This window comes from Sinocyclocheilus anshuiensis, unplaced genomic scaffold, assembly GCF_001515605.1.
Source record: "Sinocyclocheilus anshuiensis isolate Anshui unplaced genomic scaffold, SAMN03320099.WGS_v1.1 scaffold1299, whole genome shotgun sequence".
In the NCBI taxonomy this organism is placed as follows: domain Eukaryota; kingdom Metazoa; phylum Chordata; class Actinopteri; order Cypriniformes; family Cyprinidae; genus Sinocyclocheilus; species Sinocyclocheilus anshuiensis.
In genome coordinates this window covers 731,329-750,437 of record NW_015538011.1, presented here as the reverse complement: position 1 = coordinate 750,437, position 19,109 = coordinate 731,329, and the positions used below count along the sequence as shown (strand labels likewise).

Here is a 19,109-nt window from a genome sequence, read left to right as displayed (position 1 = left end):
CCGCATAAACACATTTCATTACACCAAATACACAAAATAATGTTCTTTTTAGCAGCATCATATGACCCCTTTAATACTCCATTCCAACAAAATCTGCACTTTACATAGTTTATATAGCCTACAAATTCATGCAACACATTCTTTAGCAATATAGTCATTCATATTATTAGGATATTGTCAGTGGTTCAAGTCTTACATGCTATAATCTGTTATCTAATTCTTGGATTTTGACACAGCTTATCCTGAGAAGTAATATAATTACATTTGTACAAGAAATACTAAACAGCAACACAAATAAAACAACTTCCCCAATTTTAAGTATATCAAATAATATGAAAAAAGTAAGCTATCTGAAAAGCTTGTTTTTAATTGTCAATGCCAAACTAGAGTGCTTTTAATGAGGATTATCATTGCCTTCATTACTGACACCAACCCTGTACCAGATGTTGTTATGGCTGATGCTGATGTAATGAAAAACAGGTTGAGGCCCTGAAATATAATACTTTACTAATAGCTGCTAAGGTTTTAGCAGAAAGGGCTTCTTTGAAATGACCCTTTGGCTTACTTTTGTTTAGAGCAAGGATTGCATGCACATATAGGCCACTTCTAAAGGTACCATTTCTTTGGTATCCGATTTTATTTTTTCAAAATTTTGGTTTATTTATATATACATCCATAACCATTAAGAGTGTAAATAAATGGTTTGAAGTTAAGCTCAGTGCTAACAGAAAACCAGCCACCCAAATATAGATGTACAGACGTCTATATTTAAGCAGATAACTGTCTGCTCAAAGATAGATGTGCATGCAGACATATAGATTAATAGTCATACCAGGGGTTGTATTTATGGGAATTCTGTTCAATAACAACCCTAGCTGAACTATTGCAGTCTAGGTTGAGTTGAAGTATTTACAAAGTAAAAAAAAAAAGGGACTGAACTGGCAGAATTACATTCCAAAATGGACAAAGACAACAAGTAAAAGTGCCACCTGCCTGCTTTGTGAAGAGGCCTACTATATGTATGAATGGACCCTTTTTTGGTGCCTCTCATCAATTCTGGTCACATCAGCCAGATCAGAGGCGTTCTTTCAAAGGGCTACTTTACCTCATTTATTCACTGATACACAATTATCCATCTCTGTTTTGAACTCTAATTGGACAAATTAAAATGCAAAGTTGATTCCATTGCTATGTCTCCAGCTGTCCCAATCCTTTCAAGAAATCGGCTGTTTCTCTTCCAAAGTCCAGAATAGAGCTTTTCAAATAGCTTGACAGATTGTACAAAAACAAGCTAAAGTATAACTTCCCACAATGTCAAATTCCATAACTTTTCTCTAAGACAACAGTTTAAAATGTGTCCCTCGGACATTAATAAAGTGTTATTGTAGTTATTGCACTAGTATGTACTGTCATTGATCCTTGGTTTGAAAACTCCAGCAATAAACTTGCAATAAAAAATAGCAGTGATTGCAGAAACACTATGGAGAGAGAAAAACACTGATACGACTTTTCACTTTTCAAACAAACAGATCAACAGACCTGTTGTTGTTCCAGGCTGACAGTGTTGCTGAGTTGACAGTAAAACGAGCAAACATGTCAGATTTCTTGTGGAAGAAAGGTATAGACTTTGACAGCTGGTAGAGAGGTCAGCTGCCCAGAGGGCTGAGGTACTGGACAGAAGAAACGAGTTTAAGACAGTCAGGATCCACAAATTCAAAATCTGTACAGGAGAAATGAGAAAACACATCAATGTGTCAATGTGCTAGAATCGCTAAGGTTGAATCTCATAAAGAAATGTCATATTTACCCCACCAAAAAAAAGAATAAGACTCAAAATGTAAATAAGAAATTATTTGTATTTCTCATAAATCTGATATAATGTATAAAAATCCTCCTGTCCAAAACTTTTTAATGAGCATAAATTAAATAAAACAAATACCATGATTATACCTGTTCACTTAGAACTGTACTTTTCAAAATTAAATTTAAATAATGTATATATTGTTTAAATAATATATAATTATTTTCACATTACAATAATGAGAATTAGATTGATTGACTGACTGACAGACTGATTGTTTGGACAGTCAACAAGAATTGTGTTGCTTAATGTGCTTAAATGTCACAATGTAATAATAATATTATTATTATTATTATTATCATTATCATCATCATTATTATGGTCCTACAAATTTATTTTCTGTTTATGCAAAATATAATTTACCTTTTTATTTTCTTTCTTTTTTGGGGTGAAACATGTTGTTTTGACAGATATTGTGACATTCACTCATACTGTGATCCTATAATTATTCACAAACTCTTTCAGCATCTGAAGTGAGTACATTTCACTCCTGTCATTGTCCTTGCCAATTATTTGAAGCAGCTGCACCAGATTAATTACTCTACTTTGAGACAAATATTTGTTTCCTTTAAGCATCAACCAACTCTAGAAGGGTTTAGGGTTCTAGGAGTGCAGTCTATTCCTTTTCCAACCTAGTGTCCTGCACGAATAGCTAATTCCATCCCTCAATATTGACACAGTCCCCCATTGTGTCCCATGTCATTGGACTAAATCGTCCGCAAAGTCATGCAACCAAACTAACAGCATGAGGCTTATTCCCTAACTAAGCCAGGAAACAGAACAGAGTCCTGTTCAGCATCACCTCCCTCAATAGGCAGCAGTCAGCCAGCTCTATACATCTGCTCTGTAGTGGCTCCCGGGTTGCTAGGAACACTCCCAGGAGCACACTGATGGATTATAGACCAGTCAAAGCCAACATGAACCCCTTCCCCTCTGGCTGCAAGCCGAACTGCTGGAGAGCAGCATCAGATGAGACAAGCATGCGTAGAAAATGTCCTGCTCTGATGAAAGATAATGTATGAGGAAATACAGACAGGCTTAGTTTGATTCTGGTGAAGAAATGCAGGTGGTTTCAACATTCTGTTCAATCTCACACTGGGTTTTCTGCACTTATGCATAGGTTGTGAAATGTCTATACTGCCACATAGTGGCCAAACTGTACTTTACAGTGTAAAAATAACTGTTTTATCTGTAACCCAACTCATTTTGATCAAGGTTAATTAAAAACCAACATGCCAACATCTGTCACTACATAATAAAACATATGTGGGTAGACTGTGCCCCCCAGAACACTGCAAGTCACTGGTGGCTTAGACTGAATACACACTTTCATATTTTCCAGATGCACATGAAAACAGCTGTCTGTTGTGTGAAGATCCACTGAGAGCTGAGCAGGAAATAAAAGTATGTCAATAGACCATTCACTACTCATGTCCAACACAGTAACCATGATATAACCATCCAAAACAAGCCGAGCAATATACCTCAGGCCACATTCAAATACATTTAATAATAATTATTATTATTATTATTTTATTAACAAATACATTTCCTGCTAAGGAAAAACAAGCTCCACATTTTTATTGTACACTGATCTTGCAATAAGAAATACAAACACTAAATAAGACAAAGTCCTGTCTCACGCTCTCTTGATGTTGTCCCGGTTTTATTTGCTTATTAATCTTCTAAAGCAGCTCTGTTAAGAGAAGCAGACTGAAGGTGGATAAAAATCCACTTTAGCCTGATTAGAGTGACAGTGGAACTCAAGATGAGTTCAGTATCTATATTCAACATTTTCTGCAGGCAAAACATTACTGACAAGCCTACAGTTTAAATCAAATCTAAAAGGCCATTTACCTAAAATGCAAGAGGTTGATTTAGTTCTTAATTAGTTCCTACAATTTCACATTATCTTATATTTTATAGAATTAAATTAAATATAAAGTTAATTAAAACATAATTAAAATGCTAACCCCCACAATATCTATTATTTTATGTAAAATACATACAGAATCAAAATCTTGAAACTTGATTAATTTAATATATGAACACACTCAGTTTGAAAACAAGCAGCATTATCATAATATCTTAGCAAATATGGGGGGCCTTTCAATATTGTGTTAGACAATGGGGGGCTTTCAAGTCAAAATTGTTGAGAACCACTGACCTAGAGGATTCACATGTTCTTGAGAGTAAATAAATAAGTAGCAACCTGCAATCTGACACAATCAGTGCTCTTCCCACATTTTGGGGCCCTTTTTAGCAGCAGAACGGTAAGAAGATTGGCTAAAAGGCTGTAAAATGCCCATTAAGAGATTACACAAAGGCGAAAAAAAAAACATTTAAGGCATTTTGAATTTGAATCAAATTCTATGTCAACAGGGCCAGACAGCCTTATTAAATTATTAACAAGCTATTCTCCTCAAATTCCATTTACTTTCAGTTCCACCGTTACCATTTTAAATAATTAATTACCACAGGTAGGATGTCTTCTTTTTAGACAAGTCCTAATCACCAAATAGCATCTAAGCAAAATAAAAAATAATAAAATCTTCATCAAAACACAGCCCCATGCAATATAAAACAATTGCAAAAAAGAATTAACTGCAGCATCAAATGCTAAATCAGAACCTTACGACTCTAACATCATATCCACTTTCATGGTGGTACACTGCCAATATACTGAGAGCTTTCCCATCTGTTTCAAGATATCAGCTGAAATATATAGCAAGACACAGATATATAGGGAGGATATCTGACCTTGAAGCCCTATCAAAAGCTATCCTGCTCATTAATTTACTCCAAACACGTTCGCCTGGAGAACTATAATTCTGAAGCTGCTAATAAGTAAGTCATATATAAAGGAACAAATCCAGATAGACAATGCTTATTGTAGTTTTCAATGTTTCCATATGAATGTATTTCAGGACAGAGTGCAGTCATTTCAGATCTTTTTTGTGAAATAGTTTGCATTAGAGGACTAATAATAGACCAAATTACTAAAACCCTCCCTCCCCCTAAAATCCTAATTACATATTCAGTCCAAGTGACGCACACACCAAACAACCCGTAGATCAGAGTCTTCAAGCACCTCAGTAGTAGTATCCTACACTATGTGTCAGATTAGTGATTTATGACCTGATTTATGACCCCCTGTCAGTGTTGATTGACAGGTTGTCATATGTCAAATGTGTACATGATCAGATTTATGACCTGATTTATGACCCCCTGTCAGTGTTGATTGACAGGTTGTCATATGTCAAATGTGTACATGATCAGATTTATGACCTGATTTATGGCTATATGACCCCTCTGTCACCCTGACTGCCATGTCACCAGAGTCTTATCACCCCTGACTGACATGACAGTGGGGTGTGTAAATCAAAAGATCAAAACAGATGTTAGATCTGACTTTTGATGTGTTTATGTCTGGATTTATGATGTTTATATCTCTTACCTGTGCCATGGGGGTTTTTATGGCGTTGTTCTATCCTGACCTGTTGTTAACTTCCAGTCTGGAGGTGTTTGGGTTCTTAAGCTTTGGGCTCTGGTGTCTAGACACCAATCCACCAAAGGTGTTGACCTAAAACACAAACACGGAAGCCAGATGCCCCAGACAACCTCCTTGCTTAGATGTAGATGGGTCGGTAGCCACACTGTTGGTGACTACGCATTAACATATACCGTATAGATCAAACAAATATTGATCCTTTTGAGGTGACAATACACACCTTTTGCTTAGCCATTTTTTCCACAATCAGGAAGAACCCAAACACCTCCAGACTGGAAGTTAACAACAGGTCAGGAAAGAACAACGCCATAAAAACCCCCATGGCACAGGTAAGAGATATAAACATCATAAATCCAGACATAAACACATCAATAGTCAGATCTAACATCTGTTTTGATCTTTTGATTTACACACCCCACTGTCATGTCAGTCAGGGGTGATAAGACTCTGGTGACATGGCAGTCAGGGTGACAGAGGGGTCATATAGCCATAAATCAGGTCATAAATCTGACCATGTACACATTTGACATATGACAACCTGTCAATCAACGCTGACAGGGGGTCATAAATCAGGTCATAAATCAGGTCATAAATCACCAATCTGACACATAGTGTAGGATACTACTACTCACCTCTGCTGACCCAGCTACAGCAGAATAATTCCCAGAAAGCCTTGAAACGCTGAGACACAAACACTTCCCCTGACACAAGCACAAAACAGTGGCCACTGACTCCCTTACGATGTAATTAAAGAAGAGGTTTTAAAGGCACTGATCAGCAAAAATGTGCACTAATGACTGGCAGTTTAAAAAGACTCTAAATATACTACTTTGAAAATGCTTTTAAAAGACTAAACATAAGAATATATGAAGTATTATGCTGTTAAACCTTTCCGATTTTCCTATTGTATTTTTTTTTACTGCATAATGCTCTGCTGCTGCAATTGACAGCCTGTTACAGTATAGCATGCCAATTTCACCTCTTGCCATTGTTTGTGAGTGAACTGAAGGAGAACGTGCTTGCTGTGAGTATACCTGCAAGGCATGTGAGAATTTGACAGCAGGATGAAGGACTAAGCGACATGTTTCCTCTGAGGCCTCACTATAGCACAGGTGCTTCTCAAGCACCCCTACAGTCATTAATAATGAAACTTTTCTTAGCTCTATTTTTCTTGCAATAAGATTACAGTGATTTGGAAAGATACATTAAAAAGCAAATAAATAATGCAAACATATTTTAAAAAGAAAATGAACTGGATAATCAACATGACATGAAACAGTGGTAGCGTCCTGCAGTGTGGCAAGTGTTTAAATATATTTTAGACTGCATATTACAATCATTGTATTATACTTATTGTCTAATATTTAATTAAAAATGTCCATTTTAACAAATATTTGTCTAAACATTTTAGACAATGTTACATTACCACAACAGATGACAAACAGCTAGACATGGATTGATGGATGGATGATTGGATGGATGGATGGATGGATGGGACTGCGCTGACATCAAATGAAATGATATAATTGTGCAAATATGTGCTAACTCTTGATTAGAAAAATCCAGCACCTGTTTCACTTCTTCATTCTGCATCTGCTTTCTACTTTTCTATCCCCTGGAAAGACACTGCATGATCCCTCACTATTCATAGCAGACTTCCTGTGATGCCGTAATCTGTGCTTCTTTTTGGATGGGTTTCCCTCTTCCATCTTATTCAAATGGTGTATGTGGTGGTCCTCTCTGCAAAGAAAATCTGAAGAGGCAGAGGCCATGAGAGGAAGAGATGTAGGCCTGGTAGCTTGAGATACGTCTGCATCACCAGATTCAACGTCACATGGACCGTAAGTTTCTAACACCAAATCATCAGAACCATTGGTAGTGACAAGTCCCTTAGTCTCCAAAAGGGAAGGTTTCACATCTTCAGAAAAGTTGGACTTCCTCAAGTGATGTCTATCATGCAAGCTTCTCTCAGAAGTTGCCACTGGCCTTTTCTTTTTCTTTATGTATTTTTGAGAGTGTTCTTTGTTCCTTTTTACCCCTTGCTCAGGTACAAGGATATCTCTTATCTCACAGCTTGAGTGAGCTTGAGTAAAGTTGATTTTCATAGAAGACAACTGACTTGCACACTGCTCAACAAGAGAAGCTAGACTGATGTCACTACTTATCCCGCAGGTGCTGGCTGGAGAGAGTAGGTCTCTGGTTATTGGCTGTGGAGTTGGAGTGGACCTAGGAAGACTGGCATGGCCCCAAAGGTCTGAAGTCTTGATGTGCTCAATGAGGGACATACAAGAACGGCACAGGTGCAGATCTTTCACTCCATTTTTCAGGGAACTCTTGCAAGATTCACAAAGAGAATCCTTGTTTATGGCCAACACAAACAAAGACCTTGTCCCAGAACCAGGAGAGCTTACCACTGGGGACTGCAAATCTCCAGCTGGAGTTTTAGGAGAGTCGATATTGAATATCCTGAAACACACACCACTCATTGGGGTCTTGGGTTGGCTCTCTGGAGAGGCCAAGGTTGACATCACTGTGTTTGCATCATATTTTGAAGGCAGAACACCAACGCTTTTCTGACTTGACTCTTTGAAATCAGCTGTGTCTCCTCTACCGTTAACAGTTCTTGATCCTTTTGTTGATTTCCTACTCTCTGCTGACTGGGTTTTGCATCTCAGACATTCATCTCTTGTTTCTTCACTGCTAATTTGTGAAGATCTCAACTCTGTTGGGTTGCTATTGTCAGTCCTATGCTTTAGCCAATTAACTATACCCATAGCCATAGATATCTCAGTGTCACAAAGCTTTAGTAAGCAATCCTTCCCCATCCATTTACTTTGCAGAAGCTCTTGACCAACAAAGTCCTGAGCCAAAGGTGGGGCAAGATTCTCCTCTGCTCCAACATGGAAGCTGTACATGGATAATGGAAGATCACTGCACTGGCCAACAATGCTGTCTGTTAGATTGATCTCATCATTAAAGATCGAGGTCATCTCTGCCTTGCTGGGGTCACAGAATAGCTCATAAAGAGCATCTCTACTGTACGTGTCCCTAGGGAACTTAATGGAATGCACTGGAGTGTGGGAACTTCTGCTGTGGTCCTCAAAACCAGGAGAAACATAATCACAGTAGCCCTCATCACTGGTGTTCCCTTGGTTATCACTTTTGGGTTTTATCACATCAGTTTTAAATTCCCTGATCTCGGACTCTACAGGTTGTGGTGTATTTGTTGTTTCATCTTCAGACTTGGTTGTGGAAGGAGATTTTGTGATAGGGGTTGTGGATTTTGTTGCATGTCCTGTTGCTTTTGAACTTTGCCCTAGAAGCAAAGTTCTGTTTAGAGTTTCCCACAACCCAAACATGTCTAGGACCTCAGCGTGCGCTGGAGAAGCCAGACACTCCTTGCCTCCCTGGAAACCTGTTGTAGTAGGGCTTTGCCTCAGATGTTCACAGGCAACTTTGTGATGCTCAGGGCTAAGGACCCCCTCAGGTGATACAAGTTCATCAGCAAATATCTCACCACAACCAGACTGAGATCCAAAGCTTTTTAATGAAGCAGCATCCTCACAGACATTAGCACAACATTCACTGGAAGAATCGGAGGGAGTCTCACTGAGTTCATCATTATATCTGTTACCTACAGTGGTACGTTCTCGGTGCCTTACCGTCTTCCCCGTCCGTTTCAATGTTGGAACATTCTCACCTGCAATATGACATGGTGTACTTGGTGACATAGCTTTCTCATGTTTGTGTCTATTGTGAACAAACAAGTCCTTAATGGCCTTTCTAGGTTTCCTCAGGGAGATCCTCTTTTTAGGAATGAATTTGGCTATGCAGGGCACAAAGGGCACTTGAGGTGTTAGGTTACGGTAATCAATGATTTCATGACTGCTGCCAGATGTATCTCGATTCTCACGAAGCAACCTTAGAGGCGCCTCGAATCCTGAAAAGCTGACACTGGTCACCAGCTTATGGTGATGGTGCCAGTTGGTCCCATCTTTGTACACAGGGCTCACAGCTTGCTGCTGTCCCGTTCCTCTCACACAGTCATGGGTTATGCTTCTTCTAAAAGAGCCAAGGAACTGCCTATGACCTTCTGAGAGCGTGTCACTAACCCCTGGAGACAGTATGTCCAGAGTGTCTGGCACAGGCAGTGAGGATGGGCTTTCATCAGTACTGTGTGTATTTACAAATCCATTCTTAGTGGTGGTTTGAGATTTGTGCTCTTCAGGCCACTTACTCCGGCCATGTGCCTTACTTGACCTCTTCCGATCAACTGAAGAATCTTCACTCTTTGACAGCTCCATGTTTTCATACACATAACTGTAACTAGATACGAGACAAATGCAGGATACAGTAAATATAGGAGGATTTGTTATGATTTTTATTTCATTTTTCAAATATTTTACAATGTTATATTGTACTTTAATCATAAATGTGTCTACTATTTCATCCTTTATCACTCAAACCTAGGGTTGCAAAGGGGTGGAAAATTTTCGGAAACCTTCCATGGGAACTTCGTCTGGGGAATTTTGGAAATATTCCAAGTTTGAAATTTACCAAGAATTTATGGGAATTTATAGGAATTCATTGAAAATTTGGGGAAAATTATAAAACTATCATATACAAACATAAATATAAACATTTTGTTTGATCATAGGCTCACATGCATGCAAACTAATACAAATTTTAATACAAATGAAATTTTTGGATTTTGGGGGAAATCAGTGATGCTTTTTTAGGATTTATAGATGAATGAAAACTTGTGAACAGTGTTTATTCAAAATAGAAATCTTTTTTTATTGATGAATAAAAACTTGTGAACAGTGTTTATTCAAAATAGAAATATTTTCTAACAATATAAGTCTTTACTATTACTTTTTATTCATTTAACACATCCTTGTTGAATATGAATGAATGAAATTTAATTAAAAAAAAGAGAAAAGATACTGACCCCGAACTTTTGAATGGTAGTGTATTGTTAAAAAAGGATTTCTATTTTAAATAAACGCTGTTCTTTTTTTAACTCTTTGTTCATTAAAGAATCCTGAAAAAAGAATTTTAAACAGCACAACTGTTTCCAAAATTGATTATAAATAAGTGTGCATCTCATCAGTAAAGCGGTTCTGTGATTAGTAGTAAATCTCCATTACGAGCTTTCAGATGTAGTGCATTTACTACACCTACAATAATACACATACAGTCTTTACTGTATAATACACTTACAATAATACACTTTTTATTAATTTAACACATCCTTGTTGAATAAAAGTATTAATTTATTTCAAAAAAAGAGAAAAGATACTAACCCCAAACTTTTGAATGGTAGTGTATTGTTAAAAAAGGATTTCTATTTTAAATAAATGCTGTTCTTTTTTTTTTAACTCTTTATTCATCAAAGAATCCTGAAAAAAGAATCAGTTCATAAAAAAAAAATTAAACAGCACAACTGTTTCCAAAATTTATTATAAATAAGTATATTATAATGATTTCTGAAGAATCATGTGACACTGAAGACTGGAGTAATGATGTTCAAAATTCAGCTTTGCATCACAGAAATACATTATATTTTAAAGTATATAAAAACCCGAAAACCATTATTTTAAATTGTAATACCAGTAATACTGCGCAATATTACCGTTTTGTTCTGTATTTTTGATCAAATAAATTAAGGCTTAATGAGCAAAAGATATGCAATGTTTGAAACATTAAAATACTAATGTTTCCAAACTTTTGACCAGTACTGTACTTCTGTATAACAGAAAACTGGCTAGCAGAAAGAGCATCACAGCTTGAGCTAGTTTATACCTCATAAATTGTCAATGAAATAGTGCTAACTCGCTTAGATTTTTCATATCTTGATTTACTGGCTAGCTAGCTACTGTAAAAACACTTTTTGGTGTTTACTAGTTAAACTTGAATCCCATAGATCAAATATATTTAGAATATCAAAACTTAGATGGGATTGTGTGTGGGGGAGGGCCATTTTTAGAGTTCTGTTTTATTATTATCTCACCTAAATATTTGTTCCAGTCTATGGTTTGTTCAGTCAGTGTATTTGTTTTTTCAATGGTATAGCCTAATTTAGTTGCACATTATATTACACACAGCACAAGGAAGTTTTAAACAATTGTTTTTTGTAATATTCATGTAATGTACATGAATACTTACCAAGATGGACATTTTGATATTTTGTGTGCAGGATTTAAGAAATGATCCGTTCATGTTATGGAGGAAAGCACGGTGCATGTAGGGTGTGTGGCCTCAATAGCCCTGCAGTAAGCAGTGTGCTGTGTGCATGCGATTGAGCAATGTGTAGGGTAGAAAATAAACTGAAATTGCATTAAATCAGGTTGTTTTAACCAAGATTATGCTGCAAGATTTTTTCTCAACTACATTTCAGTCCCCAGTTCCTGCAATTTTGCAAATTTCCAGTTTATTCCCACAAATTCCCGTTAATTCCCATATATTCCCATTAATTCCCATAGAAAGTTTCCAGTCTTGAAAATTCCTGGAATTTGGCAACCCTACTCAAACCTGAACAAGATTAAGAACATTAAAAAAAAAAAAAAAACTGTTAAAATGCACAGCATTTAATACACCTTATTTAAAATATAAGAAAATAAACATTTTTATATATCTAATGTTTTGCTTTCATTTTTGATGCTTTTGAATCTACACGTTAAACTGGCTATGAGATCAGTGAGAAATTTCTATATGCAACAGAAATTCACAATAAATGAATCTTCAAAACAAGTAATGAACATTATTTCAGAAAAAAAAAATGAGAAGACTGCTCTTATCAGCTGAACAATATTCATTTAAAAGGGATTTTACTCATTTTACAATTGTTATTCCACATTTGTGTTTTATATTATTCCTGACAGCTAAAAGATTCATTGCCGCACATATGTGAAAACTATTCAGTAATAAACAGTAACAATATTATTTGACCTAATAGGGAAAAGTGTAATACTTCTTGTATTTAAATAAATTCAATGGTCCAGTATTATGTAACTATTTATACCACAGTTGCTACAATGTAAATATTTATACTACACAGCTATTGTAAAGTATATTTTAAAGCAAAAGATGACTACAAAAAGGTTGATTTGTAGTAAGAAAAACGGGATGTAACAATTGCCTATTGTGCACTTCGTTTGATACTGATATCATTTAACTGAAACTCAAATCTGATAACACAAGGACAATCTGTATAGCTTATAAAATAGGTCACACATGAATATTATGACCAGATTGAGCATTATATGGCTCTACAATTTGAAATAAACAACAGGTCATACTACCGGTAATGAGCCAATCGCGAAAAGCCTCACAAAAACAAAATTCCATTGATTTTATATTTAGGAATAACTCCTGTTTGTAACGTACTCTAGCCCCACTGGCTTGCAATTCGTCGTTCGATTTAATTTGAGCAACGCCTTGATACACACGTTTTTGCTTAAAACAAAGTCCACTGAATTCTAATAAATGAATGAATTCGAATGGCACGTCATTTCGGCGGTCATTTTAATACATACCTGAAGCAGATTGTAACGAAAGGCGTTTGGCGGGAGCTGGACTGGTGGCTGACAAGCGCGACAAGATGGGACGCTCTGGCTGTCAGCGCGCGTGTGGAGATAATTACGATAGCCAATCAGAAGACAGAATAACGCTCACAACACAGCATCATCACTCGCTGATCATAAGCCTGGAGACAACGAGCGCGGAACGTTTTCACACCCTGTGGACACTGAAATATCACCGCAGGGCTTTCATAACATCTCTGGTTGTGAAATATAAAGCCTCCAGGCTCAGCTCAAACTGAGAGACGAATATTAGCAATATATTCCCCTAAAAAAATAAATATAAGAAAACCGGTGCATCACAAACCACTAATTCCATTAAAGCCACTTCACTCAACTTAAAGCCACAATAATAGCTATTTGAATCCGTAGAATAATTTTCAATAATTAGTGCCAAAACAAAGCTAATGCTCAATGTTTGCTTGTACTATGACACTAATGTTAATATTTTACTTGTAAATCAAAACACATAAGAATGAAGTTGCATTCTTGAAATTTGAAATTTTATTAAACTTCTGAGGAACACTGAAAACAAGAGACAACAGTTTTTAGAAAAAAAAGAAAAAGTTCAGAACTAAACAGAAATATTATGTTCTCCAACTCTGAAGTGCAAATGTTGATCACAGATAAGGACCCCATCCAAGGTACATAAGGCACAGGAGGTTATCATCCGTGGCTTCTTGAATGAGATAGTGTGCATGGCCCTCAATAGACAGAGGCAGGCCCATCACTTTATTCCTGTTCTTGATCACTCCCTGAAGACGCTGGTCTATGTCCAGAACATGAGTCTTAGCCTAGAGTGGAACAAAACCAAATTATGGCTATTTACAACTATTATTTAAGCTCATTACTTAATCGACAGTAAAATGCAACAGCTCAAATTGCATATAAAGATGAGGCACTGACAAGCAAGTGTATTCTAACTTCGAACCATAATTCCTTATGTTCACTCATAATTCAAGCCTGCTTAGCTGAATATATAAGCACATATGACAGACAAGCATCTTCATTCAGGCTGAAGTAACTAACCTTCTCATTGAGGATCTCTCCAGATTCATTGACTTGTGTCTTAGAGGAACCCTTGACAGGTTTACTCCATTCTACCAAAGGATCATGCAGGAATGTTTTTAAAACACTGGTTAAAAGGAATAAAAAGACATCATGAAATTTTAAGTATTATACAAATACTGTATGAAATGTTAAACTCATTACGCAAATCGAACACACCCCGCATAGAACAGTTTTTCTTCAGTATTCATGCATTTCTACTTCAGTATCAGGTCTACTACTAAGTGCTCTATTTTGTGGGTCTATAAGGAATATCATTCAACAATGCCATTACACAACCGGGCATTCAACAGGAAATAACAGTGTTCAGAGGTAAAGTAGATTACTTATTTACAAGTGAGGAATGCATTGCATTTTAAGCTCAAAAGTGATTATTTACATTGCCAAAAAAAATATTTTACAATGTTACAAATTAATAAAAAATATTTAAAATATTCATATTGTATATTTTGCTTTGGTTGTTGTAGTCCAATGATTAGTCCTGTTATTAAAATAACAGAAAGAAAATGGATTAAAATACAGTTCAGGTTAGACACATAAACATAATCTTTATCTGTAACAGTCATAAAAATAATACTGGTCAATCCTCTAACCCTTGATAAATAATATACCAAAAAAGAAAAAAAATAGACAAACATCTAGTAGTAGTAAGAGTAATTAGTAAGATCAACTAAAGTGACATTGATATGTATGTTCCTGCATCGTATCGTTCAAAGTTAGGGGTCATAGGGGTTATGTTTTTATTTCGAAAGAAATTAATACTTTTGTTAACTTTAATTTTGATCAAAAGCGACAGTAAATTTTGTTTCCATTTCAAATAAAGGCTGATCTTTTGAACTTTCTATTTATCAAAGTTTCCATAAAAAATATTAAAGAGCACAACAGTTTTCAACATTGATAATAATAAATGTTCCTTGAACACCAAATAATTTTCGAATGATTTCTGAAGGATCATGTGACACTGAAGACTGGAGTAACGGCTGCTGAAAATTCAGTTTTGCCATCACAGCAAAAAGTTAGATTTTAAAATATATATATTTTTTAATTATAATATTTCAGCATATTACTGTTAGTACTGTATTTTTAATCAAATAAATGCAGCCTTGGTGAGCATACGAAACTTATTTTAAAAAATCTCTTTTTTTTTTTTTTATCTTACCGACCACAAACTTTTGAACAGTAGTGGAATTTTGTCTGCCTGTGTAAGTTCAGAGATGTTCACCTCATGAGTGGCTCTCTCTGGTCCCTCATAAGTCTGAGTGTGACTTCACAGGCCTGTCTGAACAGGCCCTCTGTGCCCATCGGCCCCATCGCATGAACCATGTTCTGAGTGAGCCGGAAGGGAACCACCTCAGGAACATCAAATGTCTCCCCCTTAAGCACCAAAAACACATTTATTTTTCAGTTACCCAAAGATATCAAGTATAGGGAGTAATAAAACTGTCACAATCCTCATTCATCTCAAACCTTGTTGAAGAGGCAGTTGAAATCCACATGGACACACTCGCCAGTTAGGGAGTCAAACAAAATGTTTTCTCCATGGCGATCGCCAAGTCCAAGAATATAGCCCACCATAGACATGACTGCAGTAGAGCGACAGTAAGCAGACCTGCTGTTGTACCTGTGAAATGCCACATTTGCCCCATGTGCAAAGATGTTCAAGTAAGTGCTTTCCTAATGAATTACTCAAAACTCACCTTAATAGCAAACACTAAGAAGCATTTAGCATATTACTGTGCAAAAATATTATGAATATGAACACTGAAAGCCTGTAATATATATACCAAGAGGTGGGATCAGGAAACGTCTGTAGGAACCACTCATGAAAAACTGGTGGGTGTCTGGCACACAGCACATCTTTGTGCAGCTTTAGCTTCTCCTGAAAAGATGCTGTTTTTGGCAAAATCAGCTTTCGCAGCTCTGTCCCACTGACATAGATCCCTGTTCAAAAAACAAATACACCACTTTAACTCAATTTAGACCAATTTCACTAAAAATATGGGAATTGAAAACAGCCTGAAAATAACACCCAGTATGCTTAAAATTTTTAAAGCAGCATGCTTAACGCTCTCTAGAATTGATTCTGATTGGTTAATCAATATTTCATGTTTATATACAGTACACTACCGTTCAGAAGTTTGGGGTCAATAAAAATTTATTAAAACAGAAATGTTGTGAAACATTATTATGATTTAAAATAAATGTTTTCTATTTGAATATATTTTAAAATGTAAATTATTCCTGTGATGGCAAAACTGAATTTTCAGCATCATTACTCCAGTCTTCAGTGTCACATGATCCTTCAGAAATCAATCTAATATGCTGATTTGCTGCTCAAGAAACATTTCTTCTTATTATCATTGTTGAAAACGGTGCTACTTAATACTTTTTTGTGGAAATCATTTTTTTTCCAGGATTCTTTGATGAATGGAAAGTTTAAAAAAACAGCATTTATGTGAAACAGAAATCTTTTGGAACATTATAAATGTCTTTGCTGCCTTTTTTGATCAATTTAATGCATCTTGCCAAAAAAAAAAAAAATCTTACTGACCCAAACTTTTGAATGGCAGTAGGCCTATGTTTATTTATTTGGTGATAACAACTGTAAACTGATCATTACCACAAAATAAATCACTTCAGAGTGATACAAGCTTTTATTTTACGATCTGTGTCAGGATATTATGCAACTCATAACATTACTCTATTATGACATACACTGTATATCCTGACAAGAAATCAAGGCTATGAAATCAGCACACCTTTCTCTTTATACAGCTTTGTGAGGATGTGGCGTACACCCGCCGTGTTGTTGACCCACTCGATTATGCCGCACTCTTCATTTAGAGGGATGACTGCATATGTCCGAATGTGCAAATCCCTCCGTCTAGACTCCGCATCTTTCCTCAAAGACTAACAAAGGCACATTTTTATTAGGCAAGTTCTCAGGAAAATGCAGTTCATCATTCAGGTATTTAGTGAACAGCACATCTCTAGTACCTTATTAATGAGACAGTTGAACTCCATCAGCCTGCAATCTTTCCTCAGGTCATCTTTAGGTTTGCACATCATGGTGTAGAACTTTCCATCAGAGCCCTTGAGCGAGATCTTTTTAGGCTTCTGCAAGGATGCCAAGATCTCCACCTTGATTAAATGAAATGTGTAATGATGAATCATGAATAAAGTATCATCTGAAATGAGAGTGATGCATTATGTGCTCAAAAACTGGTGTATGGTGAAACAGGCGGGACTGACTGTGTCATCAAAGCCACCGAGGTAGACCCAGTGTCCTGGAAAGGCATCGTGTTTGGGGTTGGCTCCGCCAGTGGAAGGCAGGGTGGGTATAAGGACAGACTGCAGGGGGATCAGGATCTGACTGAAGGTAGGCTCTTCCACCAGTTTCTTCAGCATTTTGAAGTGTACGCTCATGCTGAGGGTGCTGCTGTTCCCATCCACCTACACAATTAAACAAAAACACAGTCTGACTGCATGCAACAGTCATTTTAGAACCAACTGAGTTTAAAATGAATGCTAAGCAGAAAGTTAGGGAATAGTAAAGATTAAGAATAAATGCATAAAAGCAGTTTCCATGGAAATCAAAATATTATTTTCTTGTTAGCGGTACAGTCTTGTCCTACTGGTTTATTGCCGAGCTCCACCAGCTTGTCAGTCAGTCTGTTGGCATCTCCGATAAATTTCCCAAATGACTCATTTAGACTGACGGCCTTCTTCAGGATCTCCTTACATCTGTTCATTCGGGTCGGATAGGAGGACTAAAAAAAAAAAAATGAAAAAAGCACATACATTAAACAGTTTATATCCGTGAAAAGACACTATTTATGGTTGTAGATGTGTCTAAGGTGTCTGACCTTTGACACAGCAGTCATCATCCACATAGCTTGCTGTGGGTAAGCTAAGAAAACTTTGGCCACAATCTCCATCAGCACAGCAAAGACTTCATTGTTGGAGTGGCAGATTCGGGAGATGAGCTGTGAAAAGGCTGTGAGGAACTGATAGGGCGAGAGGTTGCTGGTGTGTTCGCTGATGACGGAATTGATCTTAGTGAGTTCAGCACGCATCTGGGCTCGGTCAGAGCGGCCAGCTGAAAAAAAAGGAGGAAGCTGGTGTGTCATAGTGGAAATCAGAAATCAATTACTGGTCAACACAAATAATTTATTATTTAAAAGTAGGGCTGTCATCGTTAACGCATGCGATTAATTTTACAATCCTTAACGTGTTAAAATAATTTTGCGCAATTAACACAAAATTACTGAAGCACAATTTCTATTCTAACCCTTTAACCCAATTTTGCTACTCTGCTTGCTATTAGGTCATTTTAAGCTGCTAAACTCCGGGAAAGTTTTCAGTCCAATGATCCAGGTAAGCGAATGCATTCAAACAATCCGTCCAAAACAGTGCTACTATAAAGGAAACCAGGCTGATTACATCAGAGATCGCAGAGAGAACAGAGACTCACGTTGCGTTTTAAGTGAATTATTCATTCCAGTGTGTTTCGCTTTAAACACAAGCTCTGTCATCTGAGATTGTCTCTGAAGAGCGCGAGCCCTCACACGTCGCGCTGTGTGAAGTACAGACTGAACGGATTGTCAACACATCCCACCGCTGTATCGCCAGATGAGATGCAAACTATGGTTTCTCGACTTGATAACCAGTCTCACTAGTAAAGTTTTAATGGATGAAGACTGCAATCAAGGTAAAGACAATTGCGGTGGCGTACAGGAGTCGTACAGTACAGTAAGCACGCATGAGTCCGTTATTATTTATGCACAGGCACAGACATTTCCATACACTCACGTTGTTTCCACACACATTCACGATAATGTTTTGATTTGTCATGTTTATGTTGCTGTAATTAGTTATTCTGAATGGATCCGTGTACTGTAGTAGATATATAAATGCAGTCAGCAGGCGGTTGGTTTAGTTTTTTTTTGGCATCTCCATGTGGTCCTGTTCGGTTTCGCAACTTGACTTCTCTAAAATGTAAAAAAGTTCTTTGCTGTTACACTGTACACGTGCTATAAAATTCTGATTTTTTTCTTTCATATGTGCATATTTGGGCTCCTTATAA

General features: G+C 36.8%; 2 protein-coding genes across 2 annotated transcripts in view; both read right to left on the bottom strand.

The window, feature by feature from the left end:
• Positions 1–1,283: 1,283 nt before the first annotated feature.
• Positions 1,284–12,971, bottom strand: LOC107677756 (uncharacterized). Its single transcript, XM_016472778.1, has 3 exons — positions 12,911–12,971; positions 6,942–9,698; positions 1,284–1,720 (listed from the first exon to the last, which is right to left on the bottom strand). The coding sequence occupies exon 2, from the start codon at positions 9,674–9,676 to the stop codon at positions 6,947–6,949; it is 2,730 nt and encodes a 909-aa protein (XP_016328264.1). The 5' UTR covers positions 9,677–9,698; positions 12,911–12,971; the 3' UTR covers positions 1,284–1,720; positions 6,942–6,946.
• Positions 12,972–13,444: 473 nt separating this feature from the next.
• The window catches only part of LOC107677746 (serine/threonine-protein kinase ATR-like), a 34,360-nt gene continuing 28,695 nt past the window's right edge, over positions 13,445–19,109 (bottom strand). Inside the window, exons 38-47 of the mRNA XM_016472767.1 lie at positions 17,890–18,122; positions 17,659–17,793; positions 17,276–17,476; positions 17,021–17,164; positions 16,783–16,933; positions 15,808–15,964; positions 15,491–15,644; positions 15,246–15,397; positions 13,985–14,090; positions 13,445–13,749 (exon numbers count right to left, since the gene is read on the bottom strand). Coding sequence (XP_016328253.1) covers positions 13,576–13,749; positions 13,985–14,090; positions 15,246–15,397; positions 15,491–15,644; positions 15,808–15,964; positions 16,783–16,933; positions 17,021–17,164; positions 17,276–17,476; positions 17,659–17,793; positions 17,890–18,122 — 1,607 coding nt within the window. The 3' untranslated portion in view covers positions 13,445–13,575. The remainder of the gene's footprint in view (positions 13,750–13,984; positions 14,091–15,245; positions 15,398–15,490; positions 15,645–15,807; positions 15,965–16,782; positions 16,934–17,020; positions 17,165–17,275; positions 17,477–17,658; positions 17,794–17,889; positions 18,123–19,109) is intronic.

Excerpts from the sequence above, each read along its gene's own strand:
- LOC107677756 (XM_016472778.1), bottom strand. The coding sequence starts at position 9,676 with ATGGAGCTGTCAAAGAGTGAAGATTCTTCAGTTGATCGGAAGAGGTCA.